Genomic DNA, 15,320 nt, shown 5'->3' with positions numbered 1-15,320 from the left:
TCTCTGATACACTGGTCTCTAATACACTTGCCCCTTATTCTAGCAGGACTGACTCTATTTTTAGAACCATAAGGGGGATTGACTCAGGGAGTCAATCCCAATTTTGCTTTTGCGTTGGCCCCCGGCCGATTTCAGCCAGGGCACTCATGATAGCAGCGGACAGTACAGAGGAGAGATAACCGTCATTCATTCCAGTTTACTCGGCAGTAGATGTACCAGAACGACTGGTAACCATCTCTGCTATCATGCAAAAGCAAGTGAATGCTGCTGTTGTAGCGCTGGGAGTATCGCCTCTCTGTCCGCGCGCATCCAGTACACATATGGTGCTGCCGAGAAAAAAAAAAGCTGAATGGGCTCCATGTTTGCAGTGCTATGGCGTCTGCCAGGGCAATCCAGGGGAAAACAGCGCGAAAGGATTGTCAGCTGATGTTTTCCCGGAGGAAGGATTGACTGACGACATTTACCCAGAACCACTCGCGACAATAATGATTCAACTTAGAATTCCAAGGGGCAGGGGAGACAGTGGGAACTGTGGGATAGCTACGGAAGAGCTACCCACAATGCAACGCTTCAGAAATCGATGTTAGCCTCGGACCATGGACGCACAACGCCGAATTACTGTGCCTAGTGTGGCGGCATAAAATCGAATTTATAATATCAGTTTTATAAAACCGATTTTAGCTAATTCGATATTATCCCGTAGTGTAGACGTGGCCGAAGAGACAAAAGTCTGAATTAATCCAAACAAAAAACCCTTTTGCTAGAACTCAAGTCTGTTGTTATGGTCGTGCCGGGTAAACGAGAACAGCGGAGAGTAGAAGTCAATGAACCAAAACTGGTGTGTGGGAAATTAATGCTAATTGATGGATGAGCTAGCCAGGGGATGGGCTATTGTTGTACCATGGGTATTGTACTATATAATTGTTTATGTTTTGTTTATGCACAGTGTATGTTTTATAGTAAGAATTAAGGTATTAGAAAAAATGAATAGTATAGTGGCTACTAGTATTAGCCATTTCCTTTTTATTCATGCCTTGCAAGTAACAGACAGTATCTTGTCTGTGTCTATGTTAATTAGATTAGAGGAATTTTGAAGGCTGAGGCCCCAATGTAGGAAAATATTGTTGCAAGATTTAGTAAGGCCTATGACGATGACTGTTTTGTTCAACATAAAACACTGCGATTTGTTACCTTTTGAAGGTCTCTGTAAAGAACTGTTTGTGTGAATGAGGAGTGCATGCATGAGGAAAAGATATGATCTGAAGGCCATCCCTGAAGCCAAATGGCCAAGGAAGGAGGCGTGAAAAGACTGAAGAGGCTCAGAGACACCAGAGAACCATCAAAGCGCATCCATGGTTGAGGAGAGGCAGACTGACGACCCTGAGATGAACACTGGCACTCTTAAAACACAAAATAATTGATTAAATCAAAACCAGACAGGATGCCCCTCCCACAGGTGTTTTGGGCCATCAAAAGATTACACCCACTGAGGAATGACCAGTCATAAATTGACACAGTAAAATCCATAGATTTAAATGGAGAAAAAGGATTATAAGAACAGGGTGCTTTGCCATGGGGATTTGGGTTCGTCTTGCCAACAACTCCAGGAGCATCGGATTGCTACTAACAGAGCCTGGCTCCGCTCTGCAACCAAGCTGGCTGGCCTCTAGACTGATCCAGACTCTAGACTGGTAATTATAAACATTGAGGGCCAGGAGTGTGTGCATAGTGTGTGTGTGTGACTGAAAAGCACATGTTAATTGCTGTATTCTCAATAAATGTGGTGTGTCGCCTTTTCCCCTATAAAAAAACATGTGCTTTGTTCAAGCATTACACTATTGCCCCATCACTCCCTTTGAGGTTCTTAGAGAAAGAGAATGAGGAAAGCTGGCCATTGCCACGCTGACGAAAGGATAAGAGAAGGGGATGGTGCAAACTTCACCAGCCTGGACTCCCACCCCTACCGTCTCCTGGCACCCTGGACTTGCTTCTTAATGAGAAGGTGTGGGGTAAAGCTACATGCCAATGCGACCATAACTCTGTGCTCCGTGAGCAATGACCCAACCCAACACAAATGTTCTCACTCTGCCCTGATAGCGTGCTCAGGCACCAAGGCACAGGACAGCTCGAAGGCACAGACCAGATGTGGAGGAGGCGTATGAGATAACTATTCATTGCAGCAAGAGGACAGGAGCTTGGGTCTCCCTGCTCCTCCGCGAGTGCCCCCACTAGCGGGCTGGAGTGTAATTCTCAGTCTGTCTCCTTGGCCCAATGAATATCTAAGTATTTCACACACACCTTCAACAGGCCAGAGTGAGAGAGACCTAGGATCTGGGACCATCTCTTTCTTCTTTGTTTGTACAACACCAAACACAGTGGGGCCCTGGTCCGTGTCTCGGGCTTCAAATAATAAATACTTTTTAGTTCTGAAGCTTTTCCTTCTCTGTTCCAATCCCTGAGTGGCCAGAAGAAGTTTGATTCTATTCACATATTGTCTACCTCTAAAACCTAAACAAAACATGCTATTCACTTTTCCTTCCCGGTAATTTAACATGCCTGTTAGCAAAGTCTCAAGGAAAAATTCACCTGAGGTGTTTACAGGATAAACAGTGACTCAGGAGAGACATTTATTTTCTGATGAGAGATACAAGGCAAAGCAAACCAAGGGTCTCAGCACAACTAGGGTGTCCAGGAAGAAACATGCAGGTCTCGTTACTGCTCTGCTCTGTGCTGTGTAGCTACACAGACACTACACACCAGTACTGTGCAGGGTAGACATACATTGAGACAATTAAATAGGTGAAGGGGGTGCAGATCGGAGATGGATGACAGAACCAGTATCCTGCTTTCTGAAATCCCAAGTGAAGAGATCATGCAACAGATTCCAGCTTCTTCTATGACAACTTGAAGGTAAACAAATCTTTCAGCTCATCTTTGTTAAAGATAGATCATTGAGGACAGGGAAGAAAATGTCACCATGTCCATCACTTGCAGGTTTCCTTTTAGATGATGCCAAATTTTTTCCTCAGGCTACAGACAGAATTAATAGGCTCATGTTGTAAAGCATTTTGGTGATGGAAAACTCTCAGTAATGAGAATGAGAACACAGCTTAGGACTTTCTATCTTCAGTACTGAGCGATGTTACTATACTTTACCACAAGAACAGTCTGGGTTTGTACAGATCTGAGTGCAATGAGTCTTGGTCCATAAGTAGGTCTCCTAAGGACCATTGCAACATTAATAATCAATAACAATCTCCATAAAGAACTGAGTCTTATAATAATTCACCTATCACTAATATAGCATTGTGACTGATACTGTTGGGGACCTCACTGTACTAAGGTCATGGATCAATGTGGGTTCGGGCTTGTATGAAGCTCCGAGAAGGAGAGTCACCACAGCTCCATCAGGAACCAAAAACCGGAGCAGAGGGTAATGAAGGAAAGTTACTGAGACTACGCACCTCCAGAGAAGTTGCACCCTCCCAGGGATGGTTTGCATGTACTGGTTCAGGTTGGCTTGTCCAGAGACTGGTGGCATGTCTACACTTTTTTGGTTGGGTGAAGCAGAGTCAGATACTTCATTTTGTAGAACTGATAAATGAAATTGTTTTTAATTGTTCACTTTATTAATGTAACTTCTGTTCACCATTCGCTATACTTGCCTACATTGTAACTTCTGTTCACTGTTTGCCATATTGTAATTCAAACCCCATTTTAAAACACTCCCCAATTGTAAAAGCTTCCTCAACCTTCATTTTTGCAAACCCTGCTGTAATCTTATTAGTTAGTTTAGAGATGTTGAATGAGGCATGTATGGATGATGGAATCAACCTCCGCCCAGCCTGTCGGATGAGATAAGTTCAAACTACCAAGGCTGAAGACCTAGACAAGCGCCTAAACAAAGTAAAAAGCACCCACCCCTAAAAAAAAAGGACAAAAGAAACAACAGAAGGAAGATCAAAGCCAGGTTCAAGGCTGAAAGTCACACCTGCAATTGACGGGTGATCAATCCAAACAAAGGCAGCGTGACACAGCAAGACTATAGACTTTGAATCCAACTAAAGCCTGTAAAAAAGAAGGGTGAGATGAGAGACTTGTGTTAACATTCTGCTGCCAATGGAGCCAGCCCCTGGCTGATTGATTGAACAACAGCAAGAATGAAGCAACTCCCTGAACTAAATAGGGAAAAATCCCTATAAAGCTGGTCTCTGAAGACTGAGGACTTTGGTCTATGGTTCTGCTGCAGCCTCCAGGAGCATCAGGTGCACCTAACCCGGACTCGCTCCACTCTGTGTACGAGATACTGGCCAGTATCTGTCACAAGCAACTTTAGGCGGTAACTATAATATCTATACAGAATTGTATGAAGATTGGTGAATGGATATATGTGTATATGTAATATATATATATATATATAATCCATAGAATAAGTACCAAACAACATTGTTTCGTTAACTTTTATTTTATTATGGTATTTACAATAAATGTGACAAATGTCTTGTCCCCTTTAATAAGATCCTGCTAGTTTTTATTGGTATAACAATTTTCTCTTTACAATTGTATAGAGGGAGGGAGTGCCCTAGGACACAGGGTTGCACCAGTCCCAGGCAGGTCTCTCCACAGGTAAACAATTACAGCAAGCATTTTTACTTTTTGTTACATACAATAATAAGCAACAGCTGCATTTTGTTTATACATAGGCCATCTTGATATCTTATTTTTCTCACTTCTATTTAGAAGCCAGTCTACATTTCATGTTATCTACACATTATCTACACAAAGTCGAAACAACTTCTCACACAGTTCTTTCCCACTCGCCTCACACAATCCTCACTTCTACAAATCTCGTGTTATTAGGGTTACAGCTAGCCTGACTCTTGCTAACAGAGACTGTCATGCATTAAGATCCCCTACAAATCCCTGTCAGTTCTTTCTCTATTTCCACAACTACAAAGAGATCAGGGCACAACTGCAGTAATGCCACTGTCGTGTAGACACTTACCCCAGCAACTAAATGGGTTTTCCTATCTCTGTAGTAAATCCTCCTTCCCAAGAGGCGATAGCTCAGTGTGACGTTATCTGATTAAAATGTGACCATGTAGATCATTGTTGCTACCACTGTTGTACAGTTGGAATGAATCATATACAATGTGTGTCAAGTAAGGTGTCAATATGAAAGTGATGATTTGCTGAATATGATTGTATTTGTATGCATGTCTCATTTTTGTATTTGAAATTATGAGTATTGACCTCTTTCCTGCTCCAACCTCTGGACTATGATGAACTTGTACTAATGTGAACATTCTAGCCTAGAAACTGAGGACCTTCCAATGATTCGGAAGCAACCAGAGACTTAACAAGCCGGCATTTTATTCCATCACTGCTAGAAGTCTGATCCAAGAACTTTGCATTTATTGTATGTATCTGATTCGTTTAACCAATTTTAACTCTCACCTTTCCTCCTTTCTTTTTATAAACAAACCTTTAGATTTAATATACTAAAGTATTGGCAACAACATGATTATTGGTAAGATCTGAGTTACATACTGACCAGGGTGTGGAGGTTTGATGCAATTATTTAAAATTGGTTTTAAATACCCCTCCTCATGAAGTCTAGTGTTTTGGTTGTGGTACAAGGACTGGAATGACTAAGAAGACTTCTCTTCTGACTTCTTATTAGCCAGTGTGGTGAGACAGAAGTTTATCTTGATTTGGTATATCTTATGGGAGAATAACTAGTTTTGGGATGTGTCTGCCCTTATTCTCAGCAGTTTATCCTGCATTTGGTATTCTCACTTGTGACCCACACAGGCATGGTGGCACTCAACCTACTGGTGTATGCTGTTGGGTTGGGGAGGTCAACTTAACTTCGTCAAAGAAGGCGTAAAATTGTCCTCAGCCTTAAGTGATGTAGCCAGGGCCGGCTCTAGCCATTTCGCCACCCCAAGCACAGCGGCACGCCGCGGGGGGTGCTCTGCCACTCGCCGGTCTCGCAGCTCCAGTGGAGCTCCCGCAGGCATCCCTGTGGAGGGGCCGCTGGTCCCATGGCTCCGGTGGACCTCCTGCAGGTATCCCTGTGGATGCTGCACTGGAGCCACCTGCCGCCCTCCCGGCAACCGGCAGAGCCCCCCCCCCGTGGCATGCCATCCCAAGCACGCGCTTGGCACACTGGGGCTGACCCTGGATGTAGCCAAGTTGATCTAAATTTTAAGTATAGATCAGCCTGAGGAAACATAGAAATGAACAGGATCTCTGTCCATGACAGGAGAGTAAAGAAGACTTTACCCCATTTAGGCTACTGAGTGACTCCTAGAATACTAGGGTTAGAAGGGATCTCAGTAAGTCATCTAGTCCAACCCCCTAACAGATTTTTGCCCCAGATCCCTAAATGGCCCCTATAAGGGTTGAACTCACAACCCTTGGTTTAGCAGGCCAATGCTCAAGCTACTAAGCTATGCCTCCCTCCTGCTGTGTTTAATGCTTATTTTTAATTTGTTTGTTGTCTTTTAATGATCTGTTCCTCAGCAATGCTTTCACCTTGAAAATAAATGTTCTGTGTGGTAACTTGTAAGTGTTAGCAATACCTGTTCCTAGCCCTTGGAGAGAAAGCAACACAGTGCTTCTAGGCCTTAGACAGAGTGGTTTGCTGGGAACATCCCTATGCAAGGCAGGGAGCTGTGCAGTCTTAAAATCCCCTGACAGATGGGACTGGAAGAAGGGTCCCTGCCAAGAAAAAGGTAATGGCTGGAGACCTGACTGGGAACTCCCAGTGTGGACCATGGAGGTAGAAAACAGTTCCTGAAATCATGATAATAATTCTACATGTTCCATTGTTTTTCTAACAATGCCTATTTTATTATTATTGTTTGATTATTAAGAGAGAAATTGATAACTGCCTAGAAGGCCTGGGGAAAATGAATCACATAGAGGACTGAGCAGCTGTAAAAATAAATCTTTTCACACACGTGCCATTATTGTCAGTGGAATTATACAGTGGCTGACGGGGTTCCACTGATGTCATATGTTTGGGTGTTACAAGGACACTGTTTGAAAATATCCAATTGCCTTTGCTACTGGCAGGACCGGCGCTAGTGTTTCTAGCGCCCTAGGTGCACGGCCATTTCGCTGCCCCACGCGCTGGTCCGCGGCTCTGGTGGAGCTGCCACAGCCATGCCTGTGGGAGGTCCACCGGACCCACGGGACCAGGGGACCCTCCGCAGGCATGATGGCGGCAGGTCCGCCAGAGCCCACCTGCCGCCCCCTGCCAGCAAAATACCGCCCCCCAATAATCCTGGCTCCCTAAGCGATTGCCTAGGCCACCTAAATGGAAGCATCAGCCCTGGCTACTGGCACTGCCATGTGGCTGGCTGAGTGGCTCCCTTTCCAAAACCAGTGGGATTCTATAACAGAGAGTGAAGTTAAGAGCTGGGGACCAGCATGTTGGATAAAATAGCATTAAAACAGAGCAATCAGAGAGTGGGGGGCAGCTAGGTTGGGGAGCGAACTCATTGGGTTGTGGGCCCTGTGTGAGTTCATAATCCCTCTTCACCAAGAAATTGAAGCTAATCACATTGGCAGACAACACCAGCTGGGAGCAGAAGCAAACTCACAGTAGGACTGAGTAACTATTCAGTTGCAGACAGAAACAAAATGAGATTCAATTGGTGAGTGTTTCTGAGGGAAAGTGACCAAAACACCATTGTGGTAGTGATGCTTCAAAGGATACTGTAAGGAGACTGAAGTGTAAATTTGGCATCAATTTGTAATGCAACAGCTCAGTGATCGCTCTCTCTCTCTCTGGAGATGTCTAGGATGACTGAAAAAATGGAAAAAGAATAAAAGCAGGAAAGGACTGGACTTTGTCTCATGGAGAATAATGTAACCTGCTTAGACAGCATGTTGCTCACTGTCCCCGCTCTTGGCTGAGTCCACTACAGCCTCCTAGCTGTTAGCTGAACCGATAATATGTTTGCAGTGCAAGAAGTCACTGTTCACCCTGGTGAGCCACGGGGACCACTTGTCGAAATTAAAAATGACTAATTCAAAATGGCTTTGCCAATTTTGACATCAATATGCACGGCAGTTTGTGTGGTTTTCCGCCTTCATTGATCTCTTCACTGAATGGAGGGGGGTGATACTGGAATTTCATAGATCTAAACAGGAAATTTGCCTCCAGAGTCTTGGTTCTTCACTGACCCCACAGGATGAGGAGCCTTATGCAATATTTATGGAACTAAACTGATGCTAAAGCATGATGTAAATATATCTTCTTCAGATTCTATTGTAAATTTGGGTTTCTTTCCCCTAGTTGGACTTCATGGTGACCCCACAGCAAGTGAATCAAACGGTTTTCACTGAATTCATCCTGCGAGTATTTGGAAATCTCCCTGAGCTACAGACTCTTCTCTTCCTGCTATTTCTTGTCATCTACATTGCAACCATGGCCGGGAACATCCTGATCTTTGCCCTAGGTGTAGCTGATCAGCACTTTCATACCCCCATGTACTTCTTTCTGGGGAACTTGTCCTCTTGGAGACCTGCTGCTCCTCCACCATTCTGCACAGGGTGCTGGCCGGTCTCCTCACTGTGGACAGGACTATTTCATTCAATGGGTGTGTCACACAATTCTATTTCTTTGGTTCTATGGTGGTTACAGAATGTCTTCTCCTGTTGGTGATGTCTTACGATCGATATTTAGCCATATGCAATCCGCTGAACTATGCAGCCCATATGAGTGGTAGGGCCTGCCTCCAGCTTGCAGGTGGCTCTTGGATAGGTGGCTTCCTATGTTGTGGCATAACAACATTGTCAATATCTCAGTTAACATTCTGTGGTCCTAATGTTATTAATCATTTCTTTTGCGATTTTATCCCCCTTGTAAAACTCTCCTGCAATGACCCACACCTGATGGAAACATTGGCTGTCACACTCACGTTGCTTTTCTCACTGGTCCCATTCCTACTTATCTTGATATCCTATGTCTTCATAATCACCACCATTCTGAGAATCCCATCCACTGCTGGGAGGCAAAAGGCATTTTCCACCTGTTCCTCCCACCTCATTGTGGTGAGCATTTATTATGCAACTCTGCTGATTGTCTATATATTCCCTACCACCGACATCCTGAGCGACTTCAAGAAAATTCTCTCTGTTGTCTATGCAGTCCTGACTCCCTTGGTCAATTCCCTCATCTACAGCCTGGGAAACAAAGAGGTCCTGGGGGCCCTGAGAAAAACTTGCTGGAAATTCCAGTTCGGACCATGCTAATTGGTTAATTTCCTTGTTTTAAAATAGCTGTAACATGGGCTGGGGTAGGGCCTGAAGTGAATCTGGGTGTAGTTCCAGGTCATGTTTCCATGAGCTCCTCTGGACGTCATTTCCTGTTCTTACACAGCATGTCTCAACCTTTCCAGACTACCGTTCCCCTTTCCAGAGTCTGATTTGTCTTGTGTACCCTCACTTCACTTAAAAATGCTGTGCTTAGAAAATCGAACATAAAAATACAAAGCTATCTCAGCACACAACTACTGAAAAACTGCTGATTTTCTCATGTTTACCATATAATTATGAAATAAACCAAATAGAATATAAATATTGTACTTACATTTCCTTGTATAGTCTATGGCGCAGTATACACAAGTCAATGTCTGTATGAAATTTTAGTTTATACAGACTTTGCTTGTGCTTTTTCTGTACCCTGTTGTAAATCTAGGCAAATCTCTAGATGAGTTAATGTACCCCCTGGAGGATCTTTGTGTACCCCCAGGCTATGCATACCCCAGACTGAGTATCACTGCTCTTACAGCCCTGGGAGAAAGTGGAAATGGAGAGACCTCTGAAAACCAATTCCACAGGTGGGTACTACTGGGCTGATGAGAAACTTGAATTCGTGGCTGCTTAAAGCTCAGACAATGGGGGCGATTGTGCTCAGTGAGAGGGTGCAGGTGAAATGGACTCAGCAGGAATGCTGAACATGCATTCATTGTGGGGTGAGAGATTGTTGATACACACACATATATGTATACACACATAAACGCTCACACACATACACATGTACACACATATACATGTACCCATATGTGCACACCTGCATATGCAGATGGACACTTGCACACATGCACACTAACCCAGACACACGTACACATGTGCATACACATACACATGGACACACACATGCACTCATATGCACAGGCACACATGCCACATACAAAAATGCAAGCACGTATACACAACACACATGCTCACATATGCCCCCCAACACATAGGCACACATACACACATATATGTACACGTACACATGTGCACATGCATTCACACACATACTCCCACACATGCAGATGCTCACATATGTACATGCATACACACACAGACTCCTATGTGCATGCATACACACACATGCATATGCAAATGCACAAACACACTCACACATGGATGCCCACACACATGCACACATACAAAACCACACTCATATGCACTTGCATACGCACATACAGGCAAACACACATACACACACATGCACATATATGCACACAAATCCACACTCATCCATATGCACACATAAGCACACAGACATACCCGCACACATATATGCACACACATACACTAAAATATATGATAGCTTCATTATAAAAACATAGGCTTGCAACATCCACCTGGAATGCCAGTGTTAGGTGATTGTACCATTAATGTTTGTTTCCTACTGTGTATTTCATCTCCAGACTCCTTTTCAAAGGAAGAGAAAAGCCAAAGGAAACCCTCTGGCCTTGGCCACAGGACGCCAGCATAGAACTTGTATTTGGCTACTTTTCAGCAATGATTTAGGGCCAGTTGTTTCCAGATACTTGGGGGCCCAGTGTGATTTCCAAAGCCTGTGGGCACCTGGCCTGTGGGACGGGGCCCTGGAAGAGAGTCAGGCAGGGGAACGCCCACCTTTCCCAGGTTTGTACATCGCTCTGGGGCCTCGGCATCCGGATGCCTGGTGTGGGGCTGCAGAGGGCATGTCCAGTGGCACCTACAGCCCATTTACTGCAAACACTTGGATGCCTGCAGGGTTTGCCAGGAGCTGAGCTGGGTGTGTGAATCACAGGAGCTGGACTCTGAGATTTGGGTGCCCAAAGTGGGAGCTTTGTCATTCTAGTCCTAGCTCCTCACCCTTAACCTCATGTTACAGCTGGGGAATCTCAGGCAAAACAAGGCGACATTACCTGCCCTGAGTCACTGAGCTGGCTAGTGGCAGGAAACCAACTCTCCAGAGTCCCAGTCTAATCCAGTTCTAATTGACAATGGGAGGAAGGGTGTGAGGTGCTCAACTCCCATTCATTACCCATGGGATTTGAGTGCCTAACATCAGCCTCTTATGGGACAACCCAGCCTGTACATTTACAGCCAAACCACTAGCGTAAGAATTCTTTCCTCTCCCAGGAGATGTTTTACACCAATTCCTTCTCAGGTTTTACCTCGTTCCATGAGACCCTAATAACTGTGTGTCTGTCACCAAAAGCATCATGCAATAAAAGAACTAAACTGAGTCTTCTCCTTCTGTCATTTCTGTTGTCAGACCTCCCGTTATCCAACCCCTTCGTGTCCAGAGAGAGGAATAAATGCATCAAGTCTTTTCTTCACATAGAAGATGCACCAGGCTACCTATATCTGCCTATCCCTAACAGGCCTTGGACTGGAGAGCCCAGGGCCAAACCAGCCCTGGTTAGAGAAGAGTCCCCACCTGAGGGGAATCAGGCCATTTCCAATAAAGGGCTGAAGGGGGCCAGAGTAAAAGGCAAACTCAAGATACTGAAGTGAGACTTCAGAGATTGAGAGAGGCTCCTGCAGGGGAGACCCTTAGACCAGGCAAATTCCTCTATTATATGAGGAATGAAAAAGGGAAAATGAGGTGAAGGGCTGTTTTCTGGGCTGCCCTAAGTCCTCCCGGGGGTGCCATGAGGTGTCCACTCATCCTTGTTAGCAGCGAACAGGGGCTGCTAACAGGGAGTTTCGCAACGGAGTTCACCAGGTGAAGGAGGAGCTAATACAGCATCTGTGGGGTAAGTCACTGTCTAGGGTGTGTTTGTTTGTGTTTGGGGGTTACTTGCTGTGTGCTGAGCTTGTGTTTGTCAGTCTGTTTGGTTGGTTGGTTGTTTGAAGGACTGTGTGCTGTAGCTGGCAGTTGGAGCCTGTGAACTTCAAAGGAAGGTTTGAAAGCAAGAAGCTCTGGTCATTGGCTGAGCCTTATTCAGTGGGCGGGGCATTCACACAGGCCAGGGCTTTATAAAGCCGCGCACAAGCAACCAGGGAGCTTTGTGACCAGGGGCTGCTAACAAGGAATTTCGCAAGGGAGTTCGGAAGGGGAGTGGGAAGGGAGTGAGGGTCCCTTGTCGGTTCTATCTGTGCCTCTTTATTCCCCTTAAAACCTATAAACCAAACTACATTCAAAATGTCTTGCTTTAAACAACCCTTTCATTAACTAGGAGACAATGCAGGCAGAACCCCAGCTTCAGAGTGGGGGCTACCCAGTTTATTGCACTGAGTGTAGCAATACTGTGGGCGGTTGGCGTGTGTGTGCAGTCGGTGCAAGGAACTCCTGGCCCTCAGAGACCACGTAAGGACTTTGCAGGCCAGGGTGGCGGAACTGGAGGAACTAAGATAGGCAGAGAGGTATGTTGAAGAGGCTTTCCGGGACACTGTAGAATTGTCCCACCTCCGGTCAGACAGCCCCAGTGCTGTTGAGGAGGATGAAAGGCCCAGGGAAGCAGAGCAGCCAATGGGAGCAGAGGGAAACCTTCCCATAGTTGGGACCCTCCTTCCAGATGGTGCTGGGGTTGCCTCTCGCACTGAAGTTACTTCTCTGGGGGAGGGAACTCCAATCATTAGGAAAAGGCATTTGATCACTAGAAACGTCGATAGATGGGTTTGTGATGGTGACTTGCCTGCCTGGTGCGAAGGTTGCGGATCTCTCAAGGCATCTAGACAGACTTAAGCATAGTGCTGGGGAGGAGCCGGTGGTCATGGTATATATAGGTACCAATGACACAAGGAAGGGAAGGAGAGATGTCCTGGAAACCAAATTTACGCTGCTAGGGAAGAGACTGAAATCCAGGACCTCTATGGTGGCATTCTCAGAAATGCTCCCAGTTCCACGCGCAGGGCCAGGTAGGCAGGCAAATCTTCAGAGTCTCAATGCGTGGATAAGACGATGGTGTAGAGAGGAGGGGTTTACGTTCATTAGGAAGTGGGGAAACTTTTGGGATGGGAGGAGCCTATACAGGAGAGATGGGCTCCACCTAAACCAAAGTGGAACCAGACTGCTGGTACTAAACATTAAAAAGAGCAGTTTTTAAACTAGGAGATGGGAGAAAGCCGACTGCTGCAGAGGAGCATGTGGATCGGACACAGACTTCTCTTAGGGGAAAGTCTAATGACAGAGAATCTCCAGGTTATAGTCAGGAGCAGAGGATGGAAAAGGATAATGTAAGGGCAAGATCAGATGATAAACAGTCACATAAAAAAGAATCTGACACATCAGAAAAGGGCAGACAAATAAACAGGAACAAGTTTTTAAAGTGCTTGTACACAAATGCTAGAAGTCTAAACAATAAGATTGGTGAACTAGAGTGCCTTGTGATAAAGGAGGATATTGATATAATAGGCATCATAGAAACCTGGGGGACTGAGAGCAATCAATAGGACACAATTATTCCGGGTTACAAAATATATCGGAAGGATAGAACAGGTCATGTGGGGTGGGGAGGGGGAGTGGCACTATATATGAAAGAAAATGTAGATTCAAATGAAGTAAAAATCTTAAGTGACTCCACATGTTCCATAGAATCGCTATGGATAGAAATTTCATGCTCTAATAAAAATATAACATTGGGACATTATCAACCACCTGACCAGGACAGTAATACTGATGATGAAATTGCTAGGGAAATTAGAGAGGCTATGAAATTAAGAACCAATAATAGTGGGGATTCAATTATCCCCATATTGCTCGGAAATTTCACTTCAGGTGATTAGCAGAGCAAAATTTCTCGATAATTTAAATGACTGCTTCATGGACGCACTGTTATGGGAACCCCAAGGGAGAAGGCAACTCTAGATTTAATCTGATGGGAGCGCAGGAGCTGGTCCAAGAGGTAACTATAGCAGAAACCCACTTGGAAACAGTAAACATAATACAATACATTCAACATCCCTGTGGTGGGAAGAACACCTCAACAGCTCAATACTGTGACATGTAATTTCAAAAGGGAACTATGCAAAAATGAGGGGTTAGTTAAACAGAGTTAAAAGGTACAGTGACTAAAGTGAATTCCTGCAAGCTGCGATGGGGGGCTTTTAAAGACACCATATAGTGGCCCAACTTCAATGTACGCCAAATTAAGAAACATAGTAAAAAACTAAAAAAGAGCCACCGTGGCTTAACAACATGTAAAAGAAGCAGTGAGAGATAAAAAGACTTCCTTAAAAAGGGAAGGTCAAATCCTAGTATGGCAAATAGAAAGGAGCATAAACACTGCCAGCTTAGTGCAAGAGTGTAATAAAGAAAGCCAAAGAGGAGTTTGAAGATCGCTAGCAAAACTTCAAAGGTAATATAATGTTTTAAGTACATCAGAAGCAGGAAGTGCTAAACATCCAGTGGGGCCCCTTGATGATCAAGATACAAAGAGGCTTAAAGCAATAAAAGTCATTGCGAAAACTAAAGGATTCTTGCTTCAGTCTTCATGGCTGAGATGTAGGGGATTCCCAAACTGAGCTGGCTTTTGTAGTGACAAATCTGAGGAAACTGTCACAGATTGAATGTTCAACTAGAGGAGATCTTGGAATTTATTGATAAACTCAAATTACAAGTCACTGGCGACCAATGGCCTTCACCGAAGATTCTGAAAGAACTCAAATGTGAGTTGCAGAACTTTAACTAAATTTGTAACCTGTCTTTAATCAGTTCGGTACTCAATGACTGGAAGTTAGCTAATATAACACCAATGTTTAAAAATGGCTCTAGAGTGATCCCTGCAATTTAAGACTGGTAAGTCTAATGTCAGTCTGGGCATTAGTGAAAAAATAGTTAAGAATAAAATTGTCAACACATAGAAACATAAAACTGTTGAGCAATAGTCAACATGGTTTCTGTAAAGGGAAATCATTCTTACTAATCTATTAGATCTCTTGAAGGGGATCAACAAAACGTGCAAGGGTGATCCAGTGGACATAGTGTACTTAGATTTCCAGAAAGCCTTGACAAATGGTCCCTCACCAAAGGTGTTACGTAAATTAAGCTGTCAGGGATAAAAGAAAGTCCTTTCATGGATGAGAACTTG

At 44.5% G+C, this 15,320-nt stretch overlaps 1 protein-coding gene across 1 annotated transcript; it reads left to right on the top strand.

Moving 5' to 3' along the window:
• Nucleotides 1-8,320: 8,320 nt before the first annotated feature.
• Nucleotides 8,321-9,270, top strand: LOC142047779 (olfactory receptor 10A4-like). Its single transcript, XM_075072463.1, is given in 2 exon segments — nucleotides 8,321-8,528; nucleotides 8,531-9,270. Coding segments are annotated over 2 exon segments (948 nt in total).
• Nucleotides 9,271-15,320: the final 6,050 nt, after the last annotated feature.

Source organism: Chelonoidis abingdonii, chromosome 14 (genome assembly GCF_003597395.2).
Source record: "Chelonoidis abingdonii isolate Lonesome George chromosome 14, CheloAbing_2.0, whole genome shotgun sequence".
Classification (NCBI taxonomy): domain Eukaryota; kingdom Metazoa; phylum Chordata; order Testudines; family Testudinidae; genus Chelonoidis; species Chelonoidis abingdonii.
This window is presented reverse-complemented; position numbering and strand designations above follow the sequence as displayed.